At 49.2% G+C, this 25491-nt stretch overlaps 1 protein-coding gene across 3 annotated transcripts; it reads right to left on the bottom strand.

The window, feature by feature from the left end:
• Window positions 1-755: 755 nt before the first annotated feature.
• Window positions 756-22892, bottom strand: zbtb4 (zinc finger and BTB domain containing 4). Of its 3 annotated transcripts, XM_049753212.2 has the most exons (4): window positions 22692-22892; window positions 20666-20723; window positions 15398-15504; window positions 756-8878 (listed from the first exon to the last, which is right to left on the bottom strand). In XM_049753212.2, exon 4 carries the CDS (start codon window positions 8860-8862, stop codon window positions 3862-3864), a length of 5001 nt encoding a protein of 1666 aa, XP_049609169.1. In that variant the 5' UTR covers window positions 8863-8878; window positions 15398-15504; window positions 20666-20723; window positions 22692-22892; the 3' UTR covers window positions 756-3861. The 3 variants fall into 3 exon arrangements, with proteins under 3 accessions (XP_049609169.1, XP_049609159.1, XP_049609180.1); XM_049753202.2 differs by lacking the exon at window positions 15398-15504; XM_049753223.2 differs by lacking the exons at window positions 15398-15504; window positions 20666-20723; window positions 22692-22892 and adding an exon at window positions 14973-15387.
• Between the last annotated feature and the right edge of the window lie 2599 nt (window positions 22893-25491).

The following is a 25491-nucleotide window of genomic DNA, read 5'->3' as shown; positions in this document are numbered from 1 at the left end:
CATCGTACCAGTCTCGCCGCTTTCCAAAAGGTTCCCAAGGAGTGTGTAGTCCAGGACTGTGTGCCAGTCCAGAGGGCAAGAGGGCTGGCGCTGTATTGATTTGGACTCGGTGACAAACAGAATAAACAAATGGGGACAGTTTATCAACTCAAAGGGCAGCGGCCGGCGGCAAAGCTGTGAAGGACGCTTACCGTGGTAGCGGTTTCACCTCTGCGAACGTGTGTTGGAAGCTATAGAAAAGTCAAGAAAAGGATTCTTTCAATTGCTGATTCAAATGATTTTATATCTATATACATCTTTTTAGTTGAAATGTCCAATTTAAATGGGAATTTTGTTTGACCAAATCAAATATTTAATAGCACGTATTTTAAAATCTACAATTCTTTATTTTTCCTTTTGCACAAGAAATTTAGCTCATCATTTAATAATAATCAATGTGTAATATAAAGCCAAGTTTTCAATACTTTATTCTCGTTTTACACTACTAAACATTCAGCAGTTATTGAGGAAGACGTTTTATTTTACATTTCCTAAATTAACCTATTAAATCAATTATATGTCAAGAGATTTTTAATTCAACTAAAATTTGCCATGATCACATACAATATATAACTTTAACTCGTTCACTGCCATCTTAGTACAAAGTGATGTCGGAGGTCAATTCTCGTCAATGGCAGTGATGTTTGACGTTTATTCTCGTCAACGGCAGTGTAGGAGTGAAACGCACGGAAGATTAACATAACTATACAATATCATTGGGTCATCAGGTTAATACTTTATTTTGTTTGATTGCAGCAAAGAGACAGAAGAGGGGGGGGGGGGGGCGGGCAATCGGGGGTCAAGAAGAGTTACGGGGAAAGGAGACTACAGACTTTGGGAGAGCTGAGGCTACGAGCCTTTGTATCAAATCTAAAGACAAAGTCCTCAGGCAACATAAAACATCTGTTTTTTTTTTCTTTCCCCCAAAAATAACTGACATATTTTGAGGGCTCTCTATGGCACAGTATTACCCTAGACATGATATATGATACCCCCCCCAAAAAAAAAACATTTAGCCACACCCCTACATCTAGGAACAGCTTCATAGCGGACAAAGCCGGCAGATCTATCTCCAAATGATATCTAAAGGAACGGAAAAAAAAAACAACGTTCATTTACAAATCTAATTTCTTATGCCGTAACAAGGCACCTTAAACATGGGAAATCTGGCAGATATCTGAACTGGAGATAATGATTTAAATATCAAAGCAGAGGCACATTCATTTCAACGAAAACGTACAGTAGACGAGTTGTATAACACCACCAGGTTCCAGTCCAGTCACTACGATACGAGTCCATTGGCATGCTTTTGGTCTGTGTGACATAAGAAAACCATGGTCCAAAAACACAGCTACAGGAATGGATTGGAATATTGCCTCGGAGACGGACAGCCTTTTTCTCGTTTTTTTTTTTTCTTCTTCTTTGTAACACGCACACAAAACAAATAAAATAATAACGACAGGTGGCCCGTATTGCGAGTATCCGAGGGATATGCTGACTTTGTGACTTTTGGTTTTTCCTCATCGCTTAACCGCTCACCCCTGACAAAAAAAAAACAAAAACACCCGGTGGAGTTGGGCCAACTCAGAACCAAACTAGACTGATAGGGAAGATTGAGACGGGAACGAGAAAAAAAGAAACAAAAAAAGCTGTGCGCACAGTGTCAAGATTTGCCGAGCGTAGAGACGGTTAGGAAGCAAGTGGCGCTCATGCTTTCGTGGAACTGACGTGTTGCTAGCACTACGGTTTGTATATACGCATACCAGACTCTTATATTGTTCTGTAATAGGTTACGTGTATGAAACAAACAAACAAACAAAAAAACCAACCAACTGAAACCGTGTCTCGTAAAAAAAAAAAGCCGTTTGAGCATCTCGTCCGTATCCTCGAAATCCAGTTTAAGATCCGCCGTCCAAGTCACGTGACTCGGGGATCCAAAAGGGGCAGGGGCTTAATGAGATTTGAAAAATGTTTCCCAGTACCGACGGGTGGTTTAAAAAAAAAAAAAAAAAGATTGGATTCACCGATGATAGCAAATTTCATCAACGACATAACGCTTCACAAAATGTAATTCAAAGCAAAATAAAGAAATCAAAATAGCTTACTAAAGTGTCTAAAAGTGCGTACAGTGCAAGAACACGATTTTGGAAAACAATGATCATAAGAGCGCAGTTATTTGACTGCATTTCAATTATACTATTTATATTTTGCATCTTGACTCATTCCTACCATTCGCTGTGATGATAAAGAATACCGGCAAATGGAAAAATGATTTTAAGGGTGATGTTGGGGCGCTGTAAAATTGTGCAATAGTTGACAACTGCTAGTTTTACGACTAGTGACGTTCCCAAACATTTATAGATTTTATGTTGGGTTTTTTTAGGGAGGGGGGGTGGTTTAAACGTCATCTTCATCTCTTGATGTATAAAAATAAATAAATTGGCCAAAAACATGGCAAAAAAAAATCAGCCCATTTTTTTGAACGTCATTCTCTTTGTCTTATGTTTTGCTAACGTGTGAAACAAAAGAAATAAATAATAAAATGGGCTGAAAACTCAAACTTTAAAGCTATTCAATTGTCAAAAAAATGAAATATTTTGAAAACGTATGAAAAGAATGTGGGGAAAATATTACGAGTCGCTTTACTAGTGTGCTGAATTGTTCAAAGTGAGGGCAAAGAGCAAGAACGTGTACGTGTGGACCTTGAATTGGATCTCAAAGATGTCGAAGAAATGCTCAAAAGGATTTGTCGTCGTCTCGCAGAACACAGCTGTACTTCATTGACCGTGTGATTCAAATTTACATTCATATTTTGAGGTTCAGGCCCCCCCCGCCCCTCAGCAAGAGGGAGGGGGCGGGGCTTAACCAGCAACATCATTGAAGATACAAGAGATAACAGAACCACGTGGGGGCGGGGGAGGGGCAGGGGGGGTCCAGGCATCGCTTTGGCTGTTGAGCTCAACCTCATTTTTCCAAGCCTAGAAATAACTCAATACCCTGAATCCATTTCGTTTTTTTTGTCCATCTACTCCAAAAGGGGAGGGGTGGGGAGGATTGGGGGCGGGGCCTTTTATTTCCTCTCTCGTGTTAGGGAAATGAGATGAAGAAGGGAAGTGCAATAGTTTTACCAGCCTGCATTTGTTAACCCAGTGACCAGCTACATATCCAAAGCAGCTACAAGTGCCCCCCTTGGAGTGACCACTACGTGACTAGTTTTTGTGCACAAAAAAAAAAAAAAAAGGTTGAAACGATGCTATACACGTCCAACAGTGTCGTCAGTCGCACGGGCGTGTCCAGAGCGCTCGTCGTACACGCTTCCGGACGACGTATCCCTTCTATACGCCCGCCCACGAGAGAAGGAAGGAATGCCGTGTGTCGGGGTCGGGCCGCGTTCGGCGCGGCGCGAACCGTCCTCGATATCTGCCGAGCTCGCCGCCCGTAACTGCCGAAGGTTGACTACTCACAAAAATCGCCTTTGGGTGAGCCTCTGGCATCCGACGTTCAAATGCGAAATTTCGCCGCCACCCAACTTTTTTGTAAGTAGTGCATATAACTGGCTTTGAGTCGATTCGCTCTCGCAAAACAAAAACAAAAAAAACAAAACAAAAAATGCACCCTGACCGCAGTTGTTATTCGGATATTTGAGATAATAGTTCTAGAACTACGGCACACTACGGCAAAACAGCAGGGAACAAAGATGGGGGGGAGGGAGCGAGGGAGGGAGGGAGGCAAGGAGGGAGGAGGTGATGCTACGTCACTGGAACATTGGCCAAGCCTTCCCTCCCCGGTCCGATCCTTCTTTCTACTCGGCGCGGCGGCGTCCTATGGTTTCTTGCCACTGCCGTCACGTTGCTTCTTGCCGGCGGCGTAGAAGCTGGGGTTGGCCACCAGGGGGTGCGGCGTGCCAGCCACGTAGGGCCCCGCGCCGGCGGCGTAGTTAAAGATGGCCGGCAGAAAGGGCAGAGGCTCCACCTTGTCCGCGCCGGGCGCCATCATGTTGAGGGCCACGGGAAGAGCCGCCACGTTGTACGGGTAGGCCAGAAGCTGGGACCCGTAGAGGAGCTGGTACGGGTCCGGATAGAAGGGCAGCTTGGCCAAGTCGGCGCCGTTCGGGACCATCATCTTTCCCAGAGGGCCGAAGGGGAGCGCTCCGGCGGGGTAGGAGGACACCAGCAGGTTGTCTTCTTGCTTCTTGGCGGGCTGGTAGGCGTCCGGCACGATCAGGGGCAGCGGGTACTCCTGGACCGGATAGCACACCGGCGCCGCTTCCACGTGCAAGCTGGAAGTGTCCCGGCTCTCGGGTTCAGGCGCTTTGGGTGGCCGCGGGAGAAGGAGAGCCTGGGCGGAGGGACGTTCTCCCACGCCGGACAACGTGAGCCGCTCCAGTTCTTGGACCTGCTGCTTGGCCGCGGCTAAGAGTCCAGGGCGGCAGGGGGACTTTGGAGTGCGCCTGTGCGACTGGGGTCCATTCGTGGTGGTGGTGGTGGTGGTGGTGGGGACGTGTTGTGGGGATGGCACGGGACTCAAAGGCTCCTCCTTGGGGACTAACAGAGCTTTTTGGTCCGCTGGGGTGTGTTCGTGTCGACTGGTGTGCTGGACCCTCTCCGGGTCTTTCCCTCTTTCCCGCTGTTTCTCCAGCTTTCGTAGTCTTTGTCTCTCCATCTCCCTCTCTCGAGCCAGTATGGAGGACATGGTCAGGTCTTGTGCTTCGTTGGGCGACGGACTGCAGGACAGGGAGCGGACTCGGCCATCTTGGACTAGGAGGGGTTCCTTGTAGCTGGCGTGCGCAAAGGTAGCGCACGGAGCCTGCCTCTCTCTGTCCATAATGACCCCGTCTCGTGTCACCAATCGCCGATCGGTCGCCATGGAAACAGGAGGAGCAGCAGCCGCGGTTATTCTAGTCTGCGGCGTCACGGGCACATTAGCCGAGGCGCCGGGGGCCGGCGTGCTGCGCGCGGGGCTCGCCATTCTGTCCAGGCTCCGTTTGCCCGGGGTGCGGTAGTCCAAACATTCGCTTCTGTTCATGACCAGCACGCTTTGGAGCGCGGGGGGCTGGGCCAGCCGGGTTTCGACCGGCGCCGGGTTAGCCGGGATCTCGCTCGTCTTTGGGCTGGGCTTCTTCTGGAGTTCCGGGTAGGCGCGCTCGGCCACCTGGGGCTCGTCGGCGGTCCCCGCCTGCTGATGTTGCTCGCCGCGACGGTCCGGTGACGACGAAGGTTGGTCAGTTTTAGGAGGTTCTGCTGTGGAGTAGCTGATGACCGAGACGACTTGGCCTTTCTCTGAGACGGCCTCTCTGCTCACGGCTGCGGTTTGGGGCGCCGGGACGTCCTCTTCCTTTTCCCTCTCCGGAGAAGTGCTGAGCTCGTGACGTCGGACGTGGCGATTGAGCGCGGAGGACGTCTTGCACACTTTGTGACACTGCGGGCAGGTGTGCCGCGACAAGGCTCTCCTGCTCAGGCGAGACGGACTGGAGGTGACGTGGTCGTCCTTCTGGTCGCCGCCCTCGGCTTTGGGCGCGTCGGCCACTTTGGCGGGTGCTGAGGGCGTGTCGGCGGGCTTGGGGTGCTGGATCCTCTGGTGGTCTTCCAATTTGTCCCTTGAGGGGAACGTGGCTCGGCAGAACAGGCACATGAACTCCAGAAGGTGACTGAGTTCGTGTTGGTCCCGCTTGCCGGAGCTGGAGAACCAGCAGCCGCACGTGGCGCACTCGGCCGCGTCGGCGTCGCTCCAGGGCCGCTTTTTGGGTGCCGAAGGAACGACGGCGGCGAGAGGGTCCTTCGGCGAAGGTGCGGCGGCAGCGGCGGCGGAGAGCTCACGACAAGCCGGCTTAGCTTGCTTGGCTTCTCTTCCGTCCCCTGCCGGCTTGTCGTCATCTTGCGAATTGTCCGTGTCCTTTTTGGCCCGCTTTCTCAGCTTTTCCGCTCTCCTCTTGAGCCGCAGAGCCCGCTTAAACTTGAGCTTTCGCTGCCAGCTTTTGAACCTCTGCAGCTGCGCCTGGCTCTTTTTCTTGGGCTTGTAGGAGTAGTACGGTCGCCACAGGTTGTCCTCGGCGTCGTGGTCGCTGTCCTGCTCGCGGACCTTTTGGCGAAAGTTGTACTCCCTGGACTCGTCGGAGGAGTTTTCCGCCACCGCCGCCTCCTCCTTGCTTTCTTCTTCCTGCGCCCGGCTGGCTCGCCGGTGGCCGTGATGTTTGTGGTGATGCGAAGACGCCTCGCCTTTCTTGCTTTTGGGAGGAGATCGGCGAAGGTCGGTCTCGGAGATGCTGCGCTTGACGATGGCCTCCTCGCCGATACGTACGGTGATCTGGCACAGCGGGCCCGTCTCTTTGACCGCCGACGGCGACGGCTGCTTCGACTTTGACGGCTCGTTCTTGCCCAGGGACTTTCTGGACTTCAAAAAGGAGCCGCCGTCCGACTCGGTATCCCGCCTCGTCGGATCGGAGCCGTCTCGGGAGCGCTTTCTGCGGCCGTCCGAGCCGTCCCGTTGTCTCTTGGACGACTTGGCGCCGCCGCCGCCCTTGTGGGAGCTCTGACTGGCGTTGATTTCAGGGTTCTGGTTTCGTTCACTTCCAGGGGAGACCTGCTTGCTGTGGACAATGACGGAAGACGACACGGCGGCTCCGTGAACGATGACCGAGGCTTTGGCGTGTCCGTACGTGATGACGGAGGGCGTGCCGCTCGGCTCGGCGCCTCTCGCGGCTTTGAGGCTTTTGCTTTTGCCGCCGCTGGATATTTTGGAGCCGCTTCGAGGCGGATCCGAGTCACGGGCCTCGTCCTCGTCGTCGTGTTTTTCAGGCCGGGCCGAGTCGGTTTGAGCAAAGGGCGGCGAGGCGGGGCGGTCGGCGGCCGCGACGTCATCGGAAAAGCCGTCGGGGTCGGGCTTGACGCCGCTGATGAAACCTTGTAGGTCTCCCGGTCCCAGAGCGCAGCCCAGGCCGGGCAGGGGGAGGGGAGGGGCGTCGGCCGATGACATCAGCAGTCCGTTATGCAGGGAGTCGCTGTAAGTCTTGTACGGTCTTTTCTGCGAGCGCATGGGAAGGAGGCGGTAGAGCTTGAGGGCGTTTGCCTTCTGCTTGTAGCCGCCGTTGGCCGTCTTCTCGCTGGAGATGAGACTGGGATTGATGCCGTGGATGGTCTTCTGGTGAGTTTTCAGATTGTAGTAGGTAGCAAAGGCGTCCCAGCAGAAGATGCACTGGTAGCGGCGCTCCCCCGTGTGCCACACCTCGTGTTTTGTGCGGTACTCGGCCAGCGCAAAGACTTTGTCGCAGTAATGGCACGGGTACCTGCGCCGCCACGAGTGCACGTTGGAGTGACGCTTAAGGCTGGACAGCGTCATGTAGGAGCGCTCGCACACGGAGCAGAAGTAGATGACGTTGCCGTCCACCACCTTCACGAAATGGCTCTCGTCGCCGGCCAGGAGCTCGCCGGCCTCCGCCGCCGCTGCGTCGCCGCCGTCGTCGTTGCCGCCGCCGCCTTGGATGCGCGCCAGCAGGCCGGCCGCTTTTCTCTCTGGCCTGGCCTGGTCGGCGTCTGCGTCGCCGCCCTCGGCCGGCGCTTGGCCCTCCTCGGGCGGCTCCTCCTTGGGCCGCACGGCGAGAGACGGGCCCAGTCTGGAAGGCAGGCCCGGCGCTCTGCACGAGGCCTCGTGAGACTGCAGTCGCTTGCTGTGGATGAAGACTTTGCCGCAGAAGCGGCAGCCGAGGGCGCGGCTTCCGCGGTGCAGCCGCATGTGGACAGTGAGAGAGGAGGCTGAGCTGAAGAGCCGGTGGCACACCCCGCAAATCAGCTCCGGCTTGAGGATTTCGCCGGGGGAGTAGGAGGAGGAGTGTGGGGGTGCGGTCAGCCCCTCGGACGGGGGAGGAGGGGGCGGCGGCAGGGGGGGCGGGAGGTGGAGCGTAGGCGGGTGCAGGCTGGGTCCGTGAGGGCTCCCCAGCTTAGCGGCCGGCCGGCCCGTTATTTTCTCCTTCCGCTCGGCGTCCCCGCCGCCGCCGCCGCCGCCCCCCCTCTGGTAGGCCGAGGCGCCCAGGCTAAAGAGGATCTGGGCCGTTTGCGAGGGCAAAGCGCTGCCGTTGGCCAACTTGTGTCTTTCGTCCCACCCGTCGCCGCTGCCCCCCGAAGAGGAGCCCCCCGAAGAGGAGCTGGAAGATCCGGGCGCCGTCTTGTGAAAGTGCGTCTCCGGGGAGAGTTTGGAGCACTTGAGCGGAGGCGGGGATTTGAGATCCTTCCTGATGAGTGCGTGAGCGGCGCTCATGGGGGATGAGGAGGAGGAGGGCGAGGAGGACGGAGAACTGTCGCGCCTCGGGGGCTTGAAAGGTCTGTGCTTTACGTCCATGGTGGAGTCCAGTTTCCATAGAGACCCCTCGTCGGAGCTCTTCGAGGAAGGCCGGCGTCTGTGCGGGGAAGAGGATGACGCGGCGTTACGGCAAAAGCCCGATGACGTCAACGAGGTCGGGAGGGGCCCGGCGCTGACTGGGAAGCTTAAGGTGATTTTTGCATTCTTAGGTCCGTCCGTCACGCTTTCCAGCCTGTCCTCCATGGCTTCTCCTCGACCGCACTGCCTTTTCCCCTTCATCTCCAGCTGGCGGAGTTCCCCTCGAGCGTCTGGTTTGGCCCAGTTTGAGCCACCGGGCGGCTGAAAGACTTGTGCGCTTACTCGAGTGAAAGGCGTCTGGCACTGACTCTGGCGGTGGCAAGTGGCGTCCTTGGCGACACAATGTGTGAAGGAGCAGGGAGGCGCTAACCCGGAAGCCAGGTGTCGCTCACTCAGAGGAGAGTGAATCAGACCCACGTGGAGGGGGTCCCACTCCTTCACCCCGGACACCATGACCAGCACCCGAATTCTGAAGAAAAAAAATAAATAAAAAATTAGGCTTGAGGTACAAATACAAAACGCTCGACGCAACGAAACGAAACCGGCATCGTGCAACTGATATTTCAACGTAAACATTAATTAACATACTGACAGAGGCCTCGATACTGTCCACGAGTGTCCAATGCTCGCACGCAAGGAACAGCGGGAGGAAAAAGTTGTTCAGAAACAATTGTTGAATCCATTCATTCGTTCCTCCATCCATCCGTCCATCCACCATCCATCTATCCATTCATCCATCCATATATGGATATATATATATACTTTTTGGGGGAGTTTAGAGAGCCCCTCTAAAAGGGGAAAAAAATGGCCAAAATTGAAGGTACCACCAGAGTCACAGCTGAGCAATTATGGCAAAAAAAATAGTCAAAAAATAGTTGTTGTTTTTTTTAATCACTATTGAAGTTACATCTAGTAAATATGATCATTTAACTGATTTCCAAACTTTGTATTTGTTCAATTACCATAACTCAACTTTAAATACACCTTGAAAGAAGAAGCGGAAAATAAATGAGTAACTTCCCCGCCCATTTGAATCGTGACTCCATATCGATTCGGCTCAACGACCCTATCGCTACTAAAAACAGTCACGTTCTCTTTCCACTCCGGCCTTGTTGGACATTCCTGGAAGGGCTTCGTATCTGCCGGATAAGAATTTAACTATTTGCCAGCAACGATGAAAAGGGAGGGAGACCGAGTTGAACAGCGGCAGAAGTACTCACGCTTTGTATTCGTGTAGAAGTAGTGATACTTGCGTAAACAGCTACAACTTTACATGACAAGAAAAAAAAAAAAAATGAAGAGCTACCAAGCACTAGCCTCACATTTATGCTATCAGCTATTTTTTTTCCCCATAGCAACCTATAAAATTCCCCAAAAGGCTTCAAAACTCTTTCAAAGAGCGGTGAATATTAGTGTCGTACTGATGAGCTGAGAAACGAGTCGGTTTGTCAGTCCTACACTGCCCCTTAGTGGCCAAGCTGAAAGAAGCATCTCCGCGACCATTCAATTGATGCTGTGTGGGCCCAAAAAATGTTTTGGGAAAATTGGATTTCGTGATATCGTCCAAATGTAGGTCGTCATTAAAAGCCATCTTCAAGTACTTGACAAATGGACTGAAGCCGTTGCGCTGGGTTACTTCCGGCCACCGCCGCACAGCTGACGTTTGTCCCACCCGCCCGCTCGCCCGCCTTCCGTGACCGGATAGAACGCCAGACAACAAGCCACTTTGCATTTTTCCATCTAACCGCAGCCGAGCGCCACGCGTGAGCCCGCCGGGCCTAGCGACGTCGCGCTCGATGACGTCTTGGAGAGGGCCAATTTGGAAAAGTGCTGATTTGCTGAGAGGCGTCGCAGCCTGCGTAAGAGCGCAAATGACGCCAGGAGACAAAAATCCTCAGTCATGCTTTGCTGCCTGCGTTTTCAAGCGGCAAGGCGGCCAGGGAGGCAGGCCGCTGTAAAATTCCACAGGCAGCACTGAACAAGCAGAAAGTAGGTCAGCACTGTTATTGCAGAGGGAAGAGGAAGGCGAGCGAGCGAGAGAGCGAGCGAGCGAGAGAGAGAGAGAGAGAGAGCGACAGAGAGGCAACGGCTGACACAAAAAGGCAGCCGGAGAAAGGCGAGCGAGCGAGCGAGCAAGTGCTGGCTGGCAGGCTCACATTCCCTAAAGCCTCCATAGGCGTCGTTATGGCGTACGCGTCGCGTCCTTCACTCATCCCATGACGTCACCCCCCGTCGCATGATTAGCATCATGGAAAATGTCATAAGCACCGTTTTTTTTTTTTTTCCCCCCCATTGATGTTGAAATGAGCAAACACAATTAGTCCAAAACTCACATTTAGATCAAGCTTGAAAGATCAACTACAAATTAAACAAGAAATGTAAAGTATCTTGGAGTCATAGCTAAATGAAAAAAAAATTACATTTGTCAGGCACAGGGTGCATTTTGAGTCGAAAATTACAATCGGCAAGTTAATCGTTTTTTTAGATCGTGAGGACCCAAAATCCAAATCATGATTCAATTTGGATTCAATGCCCAGCCCTAATTACAATACATTCCATAATAAAGGGCCAAGTACATATATAAGAAAAAAATCAATCATATTGGCATTGTTTTAAGACAAGCACGTTTTGGGAAATGAATGCAAACAATCCCGTGCTATGATGTGAGGCTTGAAAAATTTGCATTCAAGGCGGAACATTTGACTGTTTTTCAAAATGTTGTCCTTTCAAACTTATTTACCCTTACAAGAGAGAGAAAAATCGCCGAGTCTAAAAGAGCCGATTCATCGGTCAGGACCGAGTCGTAATGTGCCGCATTTGGATTCAATATAATTACTGAAGAAAAATTTGCTGTGTGGATTTTTCTCGTTGAAAAAAATAACTGCCGATTCCAAAGCGTTGAGCTTCGGCTCGTGAGACGCTCGCCAGGGGTACAAAATGGCCAAGTCGCCGTATAGGGCAGGGCTCCATGTGGTAGAGGATGAAGAAAGGGGAGGAGCCTCTCGGCATACAAACACTCGCGCACGACAACCGTGTGCACGCACGCACGCAAACCCCGCAGGCTAGACGTCGACAAAGTCGGCCCCGCTTGGCCGCACTTGTCACCTGCGCCCGAGTGCGACCTGACGCGAAGCGCCGCCATGGGCTCATCTGCAGTCGCGACGCCTTCGCCGCAGCTTTTTGGCTGATGAGCTAGCACGCCAATCTTGGTACCCGGTATGAAGGCGACGGACTAAATGCCGAAATGGCTTTCCGCCGCTCGGGAAATCCCTGAAGGCGAGCGAGCGCCCCGGTCGTCTCCGAGTGGGCGGATTCGGCGAGAGACGGCGCTCGGCTAAAAATGTCAGCGTCTCATCTGACGCCCGCGCCGGGAAAATGCGTGCAACGCTCCCCTCCCCTTCGCACCCACTCCGCGGCTATTTTTTCATCTGCCTGTGACGCACGCGGGCGCCGAGCGAAGGCAGCGGCACGACACCGGCGTCTGGCGGCCCTCCGGTCCCACAAAGACGTAATCAATGTTTACATCGACCTATGTATTGATTTGAAAGCTTTGTCGTTCAGCCGCGCCAATTAATCAGATGATTATTTGAAAAATGAATCATTGTTTCCTCCGCCCGAGTCTTGGGAGCTTTGAGGGTTCTGCGCAGGTTCTGCACGATGCCGTTCCTGCCGGAGCCATCCATCTAGCATGAGGGGGGTGTACTGCCCCTAGAAAGCCCCCCTATCATTAGCGCCCCTGTTGCCTATTACTGTGAGCCCTAACGCTCCGCATTTTCCCCAGTTCTTCCTTCAGCCCTTGGTATTTCTCCAGTTTTTCGTGTTCTGACGTGACTTGGGTCAATTTGAAGCAACTTTTCTTACCCGAGAAAACAACCTCCTAAAATGGATTTCTTTGTACAAAAAATAATCATTTATAATAATAATAATAATGATTTTTAGTAATAATTTAATTTGCTTATTTTTAATCAAGCTGTTTTTTGTAAAAAAAATATTCATTTATAATAATATGAATTATAATAATATCATTTCAGATCATTTAATTGGGTTATTGTTGATCAAGCTCTTTTTAGAGGACATTCCATGTACTACACTTTCCAGTAATGATTTTCAATTTTAATTCATCATCATTTGGTTGTACCTCGAAGCCTTTCACCAAAAGAAAACATGCTTTAACTTGAGTTGCCACACTTTTCCCTCAGCTTGTGAGTTGAATATGGAGCTTTTCCACAGAAGCAACTTCAGGGAATAAGCGCCGTTGCGCAACGTGCGCTCGCAAGTGCGGACGTGACGTCTCGGCCAAACGGCCGGCCGCAAACATCCATTATCCCGGAAATCAAAGTTGCGATGGAGCAGCATAATGCCTAGCCTGTCTGCCGTCTTTGGTGCGTGCACGAGGGGTGGAGGGGAGTGCCCAGCCAGCCGCCCGCCAGCCCGCCTGCGGGGAGGAATGCGGGGGCCTCGCCTCGCCTCGCCTCTCCAGCTGGCGGCCGGGAGCGTGCGCGACGGGGAAGGTGTCGCTCGGGCTTTCTCCCCCGTGAGGGCTGGCCGGAGGGGCCCAAATCAAAGCGCCGGTTGGTCGTCTGTGAAGAGGAGCGCGTGAAGAATGGCTGCTCAACTCCACACAAGCCCCCACCGCCAAGCGGAACGGGACGAGATGGCGGCCCTCCCGCTCACGCAGCAAAACGGACCGTTCCGCCAACTCCAGCCGACATCTTTGAAAAGCCCGAGGAGACACTCGTGACCTTTCTGAGGTCGTTTCCAAGGCGATACTTAGAGGCCTTATCTGGTTGAGCACAAAGCCATTGCTGCAATTTTGTCAGGTTTCCCAAAAGCTTGCAAACAGTTTTGTCTCAAGAAGAAAAAAAAAAACGTTGCCAACTGTTGGCGAGTATCTGACCAACGTCTTTGTGGTTGTTTGCGACCTGCAACGAAGGCTGCCCCAAAAAAATACATATATCCAGGTCGTACGGAGAGCCTTGCTAACCTTTGCTACTTAGTGAGATGGAGGCTTTAGAAAAAAATATTGTCAAAAGTCAAATGTTTGGCCAGCAATTAATACCTTCGTTGTTATAAGCGTTAAGGGATGCCAAAAGAAGTTCTTTTATTAATTATATAATTCAAAAAATAATAAACATCCAATTAACTGGTTGTCAGAATTTTCGCTTAAAAAATAGCAACAACAATAAACATGGTCCTCACTATACGGTCCAGACGTTCTAATCCTCCAATTAATAAAAAAATTAATTTCTTTCCTTGAACTTTGAACACTTCAAAATAAATTGCGCACTTATTTGAACACCAACATCAAGCATGAATAATACCAACAATAATGCACACACTGAGGAGTGGAGCTACGTGCCTTTAAGAGGCGGAGCCTAATGTGGCGCACGTGACATCAGCGAGCATGAGTGGCCCACAGCAGCTCCTCATCACACTGATATCAATCAGCGTTTCCCTCTCAAGCTGAGAAGCAACATTGCCAACTGGGGCGCTCGTTCCCCATATGCAAGTAAAAATAAAAAAAACAATTATGTACAAAATAACTGTCCGCCAACATTCTTAGTATCAGCGAATGCAAGTAGCAGCAAAATCTGACCAAGTTGGCACCAGCACAAATTTGCTTGAAGGCCACGAGCGGCTGCCATGACAGTTCCTGGGTCCCAAAAGCCCTAAAACTATTCCATAATAAACGATCATGTCTCATAATAATGTCTAATCATCATGGTATCCATTTTTTTTTTTTTTAAATGGCCTCTTTTTGTAATTTGTTCAACTTTAGCTATTAAACAAAATCAATATTTGGCTCTATTGTGGCCACTTTTGTTTCCAACTGAAACCCATGAAAACGTTTTTTTTTAATATCTTAAAATCATTTCAAATGTTTTGTTTTCTGCTTTTGAAGACGGCAGCAAATTGATGAAATACTGAGCGTTGACAAAAGAGCTGATTAACGGTTTGTAGAAAGGCCGGATTATGAGTAATATAAAAAAAAAAAAAAACAGGTAAGAATGTGTTTGTTTTATAACCTGTGTATTGTGCCAAACAACTGGAATTTGAGGAGTGAAAAAAATGAAAAAGCTGACAAGAAATGATGTAAGGTAGAAAGCAGCAATTTCATAATAATCATAACTTCACGGGGCCTTTCCATTATGACGCGGTTGCCGGACCCAAAAAGTTTCACAAGTCCTGAGCACCAAAACACAACCTCTCATCTTCCCTCTGTCCTCGCTCCCTACGGCGTTCCCGCATCATACTTTCCATACGTTAATGAGGGAGGGGGGGGGGGGGGGGTGGTGCTCGGAAACCATGGAAACCGTGGAATGCCGAGTGGTTGGCAGCTGATGCCGGTCTGTTTTGGAAAAAACATCAATATGCCCTCCAACAACCTCCAGCACAACAACAGCCAGCTAAAATGGAGGACACATGCGCAACCAAAACAAGCCACAGGAACACTCAACGGAAAGACATGTGGCCGTGGAGGGAAGAGAGAGAGAGAGAGAAAGAGAGAGAGAGGGGGGGGGGGGGTTGTCCCACCACCCAGTCCGTTTCACGCTCATTCTGACCTGTCAGTCCCTCACGCCGAGACGAGACGCGGCCAAGCTCGGAGCGATCCAAAACTTTCAGCGCCCGCCCTCGGAAAAAAAAAAAAAAAAAAAAAAAAAAAAAAAAAGTGCGACAGAGGCCGAGGATGAGGGCGACGAAGGCCTTGCTACATGCCCGCGCGCACGCACGCACGCACGCACGCAAGAATAAGGCCGGAGCGCGCGCCAGCACGCACGGGCTCCAATCGCCGTCCGCGCACACACACCCACCAGCGCTCACGCCCCGACGCACGCAAGGCGACAAATAAACACAAAACGGCAGACACCCCCCTGACGCTTTGACGCGCGGAAAAGCAGGAAAGGCAAGCGAGGGGTGGGCTGACAAGACAAGGCGGCCTCTCTTCCGCTTATTCGCGCTCTCTGGGCCAGCATAGAACACAACGTACCTCGGAAAGCCTCCTGCTGCATCTCTGCTGCGATGTGTCCTCTCCCCCGCGCTCCTCTCTCTCTCTCTCTCTCTCGCTCGCTCACTCACTCACTCTCCCCCGTCCGTCTGTAGTCGAGAGAGAGGAAGGGAGGGAAGGCAAGAGAGCGAGAGAGGGAGAGAGAGAGAGAGAGAGTACACAGGCGGCGGCGTATGAAGACAGAGGGCAGGAGCGATTCTCACACTCCAACTTGCCCTCTCTCTCTCTTTTTCACGCTCCAGGTTTTACCTCACACACCACACGGAGTCTTTTTCCCAATTGCCCCCCCCCTGCAAGTGACCCCCCCCCCCCCAAAAAAAAACCTCCTTTCCGCACACCCCACCCAACTGAATCCAATCTTCTTTTTATTTGGAAGTGTTGTTCCCTTTATCCCTCCACACACACACACACACACACACACACACACACACACACACGCACACACACACACACGCACGCACACACTACTTTATATACACAAAGCCCAATGATAGGGTGAGGGAGGGAGAGGCAGAGCGAGCCGCGAGGACGCCATTTAAGCAGTTTGTCACGAGCGTGGCGAGTCCCCAAAATGGCTGAAAACAAACAGGAACTGAGCCAAGTCGCAGACCCCAGGCACGAGGACGGGTGGACGGACGAACAGACGGAGCGGGAAAGAAAGAGAGAGAGGAGGAGAGACAGAGAGAGAGAGAGAGAGAGAGAGACAGAGGGAGGACAAAGTGGCGGCAGGCAAATGGCGGATGGGAATGCGCTTGTGAAGCCAAGCGAAAGTTGGCGAAGGGGCGGGTGGACGGGAGGTGGGGTGGGGTGGCGAGGCTCCAAAGTAATTGGATGCGTTAAATGGCCAGGTTGAGGTTGAGTGGCGGACATCTATTAAATGATCAAATAAGGAAAGTCCAGGAAGAGGCGGCCTACGAGGTCGCCGCTCGGTCGCAGGCCGGCGTGTACTCGGTTGACCATTCACGCAGGTGTGTTGGAAGAGCGAGCCACCAGGAAGTGGTGAGCCCTGAATTAAGCAACGGCGCAAGTAAACTCAACTTGACAAGGAGCAGCAGTTTGACACGATTCATCCAAAAAGTGCATTCGCGCCAGGAGCTTACTGTCAAACTAAGCATAACCCCCCCCCCCAAAAAAAAAAAAACACAGGTGGCGTGAAAACAAGCAAACTAGATTGGCGAAGAAACAGTTAGCACTGCTAGCTTAAAGGGGAAAGTCAACCCTCAAAATTTCTTTGTAATATATTCTGTGCAGCCCAACTGGTTGAAACACAGTATTCAGATTCATGTTTCATTTGTGTGAAAATATGAAAGAAATAGGCCAAATTCATCCAGCCCAGGGGGCGGCCATTTCGCTGTCAACTGAAAATGACATCACAGTTGCCATGTCTGAAGCGGCAACCGATCACGGCTCGGAAGCTGAAAATCCCAAATGACATGCTAACAGTTAGCATTTCTACAACAATTCAAAGTCGCGGTGTGACAAGATTTCCCAAAACGCTGAGTCACTTCAACGCAATGAGAATTTTAAAAAAAAGGTGTGTGCGTTGCATCGTTGATTCCGATTGGCTGCCAAGTTTCAGTTGAAAATATCCAACAATTTTTTTCGGGTAAGGCGCCAATAGGTTAAAATTATGCTAACGGCGACCTAAAATTTGACCTGACTGACGCAGATGCAAGATAATTAGCGATCAGAACATTGGCCAGAAGAATAGGTCAGCAGTCAATTGTTGTAATAATTTTTTTTTAGATCATGAAAAAAGTGCTCCAGCTTAGCCAAATGAATCGTTTAAATCAAAATTCCACCGTAAAACTGACAAATATTACAGTAACCTATTGGGGAGTAGAAATCTAATTCTTCCTCTTTGTCTGCAAGACTGTATGACAGAGTAGCGCCTCCCAGTGGCCAAGGAAGGCATAGTAGGAGGAGCAGCACACCCACTTGCATTGCAGCATTACGTCAGGATCATCATCAACTGTCAGCTAAGATGTCTCGCAAAGAGCGATTTATCAAAACGAGGAAAGAATGTGAGCCGTAAACCCGTTCAAATATGTTGTGTCGGCGTACCGCTGCTTGTCCCTTTGAGCCCCCCCGCCCCCCCCCCCCCCTCGAATCCACCAACTGAATCCTGACGCCGGCCGGCCGGCCGGCCGCTCGCCTCCTGCCCTTTCCCTCTCACTCCCTTTCATCACTCTCTCTCTCGCTCTCACCCTCATTGTGAGCTGCCACACTGGTCGCCATGGGAACCGCTCCGGGATTGGGTGTTGTTCCTATGACCTCTCTGGCGGCTCTCGGGAGTCGGAGGACAAACTTTTTTTTTTTTTTTACCCCCCCCCGCACCCTGTTACCACCCACCGCCAACTCATTCACTCCAGCGCGGTTTCACGTGACAAAGAATTACATCTCGGTGGAAAGAGCCAGCCCGAGAAGAAAGCAAGAAGTTTGTAAGAAGCGGCGTGCCTGGTGGCAAAGACAATAGCTTTAGGATGTGTGTGTGTGTGTGTGTGTGTGTGTGTGTGTGTGTGTGTGTGTGTGTGTGTGTGTGCGTGTGTGTGTGTGTGTGTGTGTGCGCCAAGTCCACACGCGTGCTCGCCATCAGCTCGGCCATTCAGAGCGCCCCCGTCGTCCGGCCGCCCCTATTCATGGCTCTTTGGCCCTAACGTGATCACGGCTTTTCATACTGTGCTTCCAAGCGACATCTGAACGTCCAAAGGAAAAATAACAGCACCCCAGCTCCAAAAAAAAAAAAAAAAAAAAAATGAAATGAAATGAAAAAGACAGAGGCTAGCAGGAAGCCATTTTCTCTGAAAATGTGGAGCTGGACTGCTTGCCAAGGCCGCACCACAGATAGAAACTTTCAGAAATGTATTTTGAGTTAATATATTTATAATGGTCTGCAAAGTGAGGAAAAGTGGCCAAAAACACATTTAAAAGTCTGAAAGGTTTTTTTTTTTTTTAGGTTCTTACATTTTTATTTTATTTTTTCAATTCTTACAAAGCTGCATGGTGCTAAAGTGGTTAGCAAATCTTCCACAATAATAATAATAATGTTCTGCTAGTAATTCTGATCTTTTTTGTTGGAGGAAGTAAAAGATCAGAAAATATGTTCTTTTATTCATTGGGATTAGTTTTGTTTTTTTTCTTTTATAATCATGGTTACATTCTGCAACTATATTCAACAGCGGGAAAAACATCATCGGCTACTTTACGGTATACGACGTGGCCTATTAATAATCACATGACGTCATGTATCACCACAAGGGCACTGTGGAGGTCAAAGCTTTTTCCTCGTGCGAAGGCCAGTGCGGACGGAGCGAGAGAGTTAAAAAAAAAAAAAAAAAAAAAGTCAAGGCTGAAGAGCAACACCATAAAAATAGAACAGCGTGTAAACACATCTGGCCCAATTTGAGAAGTCTTACGTGCTCCAGGTTAGAGACTATGGGGCCCGATCGATTAATCGGCCGTCTGACTACATTGGCCGATATTAAATTGGCTGTATGATTATAGCGGTCAAACAATCAAATGTCCTGCCAAACATTCATGTATTTGTCGTCGGAAGTGTTTATTTATTCATGACATATTTCTGAAAAGTATTGGTCGATTATTGGAATTGGCACAGGCCAATTAAAAAAAAAAAAAAAACTAAAGGGAAAAATAAAAAGTCAAGATCGTTAAGGGCGCTCGTGAAGTCAAATTCCTAAAAATAAAAAAATAAATGAAAAAAAAGTCAAATTCCTACAATGGCAAATCAGAGTCTTCGGAGGTGAATGTATTTTTGGAATGTGGGGGGAAGCCGGAGCGGCCGGAGAAAATCCACCAAACCGCGAGGAAAACAAACTCTCCGCAGGAGGCTCCACGGCCGGAATGTAATGCAGACGCGCTTCCCTTCCCGGCCTTCTGCCGCAAACGTTTGTCTACGACGTGATGAAGGTGGCAAGCGATTTGCGCAGGCTGGTCACTTCTCAGCTCTTCAGCAAAAAAAAAAAAAAAAGCTCAAGTGCAAACGCTGCAATGCATCAACACGTTTTGTTTCAGGCAGCGGACGTGTCTCGCAAGAGCGGCGGAGTGTCGGCAGCGCACGTCCTCGGTGACCTGCAGAGGAGAGCGGATGACTAAGCCGCTCTCTGGCTGACTTGGACGCGCTTGACAAGTGGGAGGGCCCAAAGCTTTGAAAGGCCTCCAATGTCAGCGCTCTCTTCAAGAGGAAGCGGCGGCGGCGGCGCCGCCTTTTGCGGGCCGAGGCAGCTGCTTGGCGGACGCCGCGCCGCAAAAATGCGAGGGTGCCGAGGACAAACGTTAACTCTCGCGCGCCTCCTTTGATTTCAGGAAACATGGACAGAAGATTGTTTTGTGCATCTTCGGTGGCTTCCTTAGTTTCAAATATGCATTTGTGTTTTAATTCTAAGCCTTCAATATCCACTTTACAATGCAGTGGTAGGAAAACATCTTCAAAAATGTTTAAATTTTCTGTTTTAAAATAATATTCACTGTACTGGGTGCGCTTCTGACCCCCACCACTAGATGGCGGCACCACACTTCATCGAATCATGGTGTTTTTTTGTTTGTTTTTTGCAGTGGGGAAGGGGGGGGGGGGCAATGCCAGTTGGGGACGGGTATGGACCATCGTGCTGCTTTGCCAGCCATCAGTAAACCAAAAAAAAGGAAAAACAGGAAAAAGAAAAACGTTTGTGTGTTTGCTGGTTATGTGGCGGACAAAAGTTAAGATGCTGTTTTTTTTAATGCTATGTGTTACCATTTTTACTTATAAGAAATTCACAGTGGTGTTTTTTGTGGGGCCCGATTGATAGGAATTCTTTAGGCCGACTGATATTTGGCAAAATGTAATTCCGATACCCGATTAATCGGATGTTTTTTTTTTTATTAAATACATAACGAATAAAAGAATTTCATTTTGGCCAGGTAATCTTCACTTCAGGCAGAACCTTTGACTGTTTTACATTACTTTGTCCTTTCAGTATTTGTTTTGGGGTTGGACTGTCATCATATTGTCATGTTAAAATAAAAATATGAAAACAGTGCAAACAGAATCCCCGGGATGAAGCTCCTCAACTCATTTCAACTTAGTTCCTTGGTACCAACATAATAAAAGATGGCACCAAAGCCATACTTTTATACTAAAGTAGGGCAGTGATTTTCTTTTCCCAGAGATTTGCGATTGGCTAATTGGGACAAATGCAATCAAAAACAAAAATGGAAGGCTAGCTCGTTAGCCTGCAAAATAAAAATTCTCACCTTTCTTGGCATCACTTGAGGAGTTTGCATGCCGGATGCTGCAGACGGTGGGCCTGACCTGCAAAGACAACACAGGAATCCTTTAATGAGATGTCAAGAGCCCGCGCGGGTTTTTAACGAGGCCGCCCGGCAGTCGCTGCGGACTTCTACTAAACCTCGAGCGGCGTGTCAAATGGCAGCCGCACAGAACACAATCGGTTGGCGGCGAACGGCTGCTTGTGTAAGCGCGGGCAATCCGAGAGGAGACTGGGAAGGATAGGTGGAAAATAAAATGTGTGTGTGTGTGTGTGTGTGTGTGTGTGTGTGTTTGGGGGGGGGGGGGGGGGGGCTCGATACAAAGTGGAGGAGGGACAAGGGACGGACGGCTGCTTTTTCCACAGCCTAAATCAAATTAATTAGCTCCTTCATCTCCAGGCAGCTACTCCGGCAGGCTGGCAGAGAAAACCGGAGGGGCGGGGCGGAGGGCCGAAGAGATAGGACATGGCGGCGGCGGCGGCGCCGAGGAAGGGGCAAAGCGTGCGGCACATGTGCACCATTGACAAGGACGGACGGGCCCGCAAAGGGAGGGGCGCCGGCGGCTTGTTTTGCTCGGGGAGGAAGTGGCCGCGTGCGCTTCCTGTTTCAGGACGGCCTGTACTTTGGAGGCCGCCGTCTTTTTGGCTCCGCTTTGGCGCGCATTCACGTCAAGCCCCCTCGGGGACAACTCCGACAAAGTCAGCAACTAAACTCGTGGCTCTTACGCTCGACATTTTGGCTAGAAAGCTAGTAAATACTTTGCTCTTTGAGTACCATCATTATGAGCAACGTTATAAAATAGAAACATAGAAAGGCCTGAGAGGTTTTCTATATTGACTGTAAAATTATCCACGATGGATGGAAATGTTCAGCACGACAGACTTCCTTCTATCTAACGATTTGCAACTTTTTCTTTCTTAAAAAGTCATTAGCCCGGCCAAAGACGTGGCTAAAAATAGCGAGCAAATCTCTGACTCGCCAACACTGACTCTCTTTACGCAGCCATGTTGTTAGAGGCAGCAAGACCACTTTGTATTTGAGTGGGGAATTACGGCACCATCACGTTTGACACGAGCGTCTGACAACGTATCAAAACTTAAGATGACATATTGGCGGATAAATTCGAGCGACAGTCTCCGTAAAAGCCGCTTGAAGTCCAGTGAATGAGGGCATGGGGAAAGAATGTCTCAAATCGATGAACCTTTGGAAAACGGTGTGATGAGGCACGACGGTGATAAAGGGAAAGAAAGACTGGAGGACAGATGGCGGCGGCCCTGCGCTGACGTCACCCAAAATAAACACTTGCAGAACGGCACAAATTGGGAGACAGTCTAAAAGCAAGTGTACAAAAAGCTGAACGCCACTTGAATTTAGGTAGCTGGCCTTTTTAGCATGAAACATTTTCGACTGCCCCCAAATGGGCTGAGAAAAAAAAAAAGAGACGGAGGTTCGTAGAAAGAGGGCGCGTGCCTCCAACGACGTCACTCACTTTTATTGTGAAACACACCCGGATGTGCAAAATCAGATTAAGCAAACAAGAAAATCATCCATTTCGATACCGTTTGTCCTAATTGGAGTGAAAAGGAAGACGTTGGGCGAGAGGCCTATTTAAGTTAATCACAAGGCACAACGAAAAAAGCTATAACGAGCTCCATTAAATGTGATGCTTTAATTTTCATTAACGCCCCTTGCGGTATTGATTTCCCTCTCTCCCAATTTGATGTTTCAAAGGTCATCCGTCAACACGCTGACTGACAACATCCCGGGACAACAGCGCCCCCTCGTTATGGGCATGCGCACTTTTCACAGGAGTTGTGACGACTTAGCAATTTGGATTGGAAATGTAAAATACCACGAGTCCGGTTACACAATGACTTCATGTCACGACGAACAACAACGCTGCTACTCGGACATTTCTACACTGTGACGCACACGAATTCAGCCACCACGTTGTCGTGTGCACGCCAAGTGCGTGCGTCTGTGTGTGTGTGTGTGTGTGCGCACGACGTACCCTTTTCAACAGAGGACGGGGTTCCGGCGTTAGCCTCTCGTTAGCAGCTTCCTGAAAATGTTTGAGCCTATCTTATCGTCAGAAAAAGACATTCAAAAGGCGCATTTTACTTCCAATGTCTCCCTTTGTGCAGCAACCTTATTGGAACAGCAGAGGGCGCAAGCTTGAAGACTAAACACCGCCCACTTCCGCTTTCGTCATTCGTATTACGTAAGGGCTGGGTATTGCTGCATTTAGAAAAACAGACACGCGGGGGAACTATTGAGCCATTTGGGTGTTTTGTAGCGTGACCGCTGTAGTACAAAAGCAAGGTGAGACGATATTGATAAATATGGAATGTATTGGTAAAATATAGGTAGAAAGGCAATAAGGAAAGTGATGCTATTAAAAAAAAAAGGTTGGTATGAAAAAGTACAAAGGAACGTGTAACCATTAAAACATCCACTTTAACATGAAAACTCCAATTACTAACCATAAGTCATACTCGTCTGAATTGGTGACGAGTGACGGTAATGTGCAAATGTAGTAATGATTCAGTCTGCCCCTGCTCGGCGATCGCACCCTTCGGTACCTGCTGCAATGGAAGTCAAACACAGCCGAGAGATGTTGGCAACAAAATTCTCATCTCCAGCAACGTTCCCAGTTCCCGAAAGATTATGACAAGTGATGCTGGTTCAAGTGTCTTTATTCAAACAGAGAATGAGGAACAATTGTGACAACTTTTGGTTGCAATTCAACATCAAAAATGTTTAACGCACATTTTAAGAGTTCACTGTCCTCCTTGCGACGGAATCAAGACATTCACAAACAACATTTCTTCAATAAACTGACAGCAAGATATATTATTAGCTTGTACGCGAGTACAAAAGGATTGAGCACATAGAAGTTAAATAAACATACATGCTGGGATAAAATTGGGCAATACCTGTTTAAATTCAGAGTGGAATGTATGGCTTGAAAACATATGAATGAACCTGATAAGTACAAAACCTGTAACTAACCCTTGCTTGTGTGATTTCAAACACTAACCTGATTAGGAAGTTGTAGATTGAATTTTAACTCCCCACTTTGGAACCTTGCTTGCCACTAGGATTAAATTAAGAGTTGAGGGTTTGCATAGTGCTATCCATGGCCTTTTTCTGGAAAGGTTTGAGGGATGTTGAAGCAGAATATGTCAAGTATTTCCCATCATGAAGCAACGCATCAATAATTTAGTTTTAACTACATACTTGGATAAGTTTCGACTTTCATTTTAACAGGCCCTGGCACGCAATTTGCCTTTCTCTTTGTATCTGGTGTTTTTAAGGGTAGAAAATATGTTCCATGTATAAATGACTGCTTAACGTCACTGCAAATGTGATTAAATGAAAACATGTATCCCTACTTTTAGCCGACCGTGTTTTTTGCAAATAGCTTAAAGGTACGTCTTGCCACAGCAGACAAATATGCATTAACAATAGTTGGCTAGCAAAATGGCTTCTGTATTCCACAACAATTCCGGAATCGTCTAAATAAAGGCCCGACAGCGTTGTCGTTACACCTTGTTAGTCGTATTCTTCATTTATAAGTGAAATAGGCCGTGTGAATTAATCTCGTTTAAGCGCGCGGCTTTCTTTCTAAGCGGGGCATTAACGACGACGTTATCCCCTGGGCTCCATTTTCCCTTCGGTTTGTCGGCTAACTCCGCCATGTTGTCCCGCAGCTAAGCTAGTTCCAACGAAGCTCTCGTCCAAGTCAGCTGAGCCCTTTGGTTGAAATAAAAACATCGCGTCGTACTTTTAACGTGATATGACGACTCGGGTCACTCAAACGCGGCAAGAACACGATGCGATTCAAGTCGAAGGAACAATAATGACGATAATTAGAAACGTGAAGCGGCGCGAAGCTAGCAGTGATGCGGAAGGCTAACCTCTGATCTTAACCATTTAAAAATGTTCCCGCAAGGAAAATCGTGATCAAAGAAAAGGCCAAACAGTCTAAAAACATAACATTTGAGACCCACGACAAAAAAAAAATGTAATAGCCTTGAGGCGAACATTCCGAACACCATTTATCCGAACACCATTTAAATTAACCAGTTAGAATACATACGCTTTACGTGTTTCATACTAGAATTTCATTAAGACGATGACAAGTTTAAAATGACAGAGATTCGACATTTTGCTAGCCAACACTTTTGTCACAATCGAGAACCGTTTTCAAAATGTAGGCCTGCGACCAAGTCAGTCGTTTTAAAATAGTGAAAATGAATCAAAACAATCATCGGGATCGGTCCTTGGTGTAACAAACATAATGAGCAACGTTTAAACATCAGTATTCTAAATACAGCGACGTGACAACAATTAGCAATCACCGAAGGCTTTCCCGGATTTTCCTACTCGGCATGCCGCCTGTCCCATGCGGCGTCGGGCCTTCGTATTCAGGCGAGTCCGAGGCTTTCGACCAAGTCCCATGAAATCCCAAAGTGTCGATGGTGGAAATCCCGAACGTCGACGTTGATGGAAAAAATCCAAAACCAAAAGTCCAATACACGGTGTTTTGTTGTAACAATACACTGTGATTCGACAATAAGAGTTTGTTTCGTGGACATTTGAACGGGCCTCGGTTGTGAGCCTCCTTTCTTAGCGCCCAGGCTCACCCACAGCGAGACGAACCGGGGAACAGACTTTTTTTTTTATTTTTTGCTTTGAGGGAAGAAATCCACATCGGCTATCCTCGGCAAACATCGGAAACGGGGCGGATTTTGTTAAAATTATTACAAGGACGCCAAAATCTCGACAGTGATTGGACAAACATTTTC

The sequence above is a fragment of the Syngnathus scovelli genome, chromosome 1, assembly GCF_024217435.2.
Source record: "Syngnathus scovelli strain Florida chromosome 1, RoL_Ssco_1.2, whole genome shotgun sequence".
Lineage (NCBI taxonomy): Eukaryota > Metazoa > Chordata > Actinopteri > Syngnathiformes > Syngnathidae > Syngnathus > Syngnathus scovelli.
The sequence above is the reverse complement of the archived record's forward strand: the minus strand, read 5'-3'. Positions and strand labels throughout refer to the sequence as shown.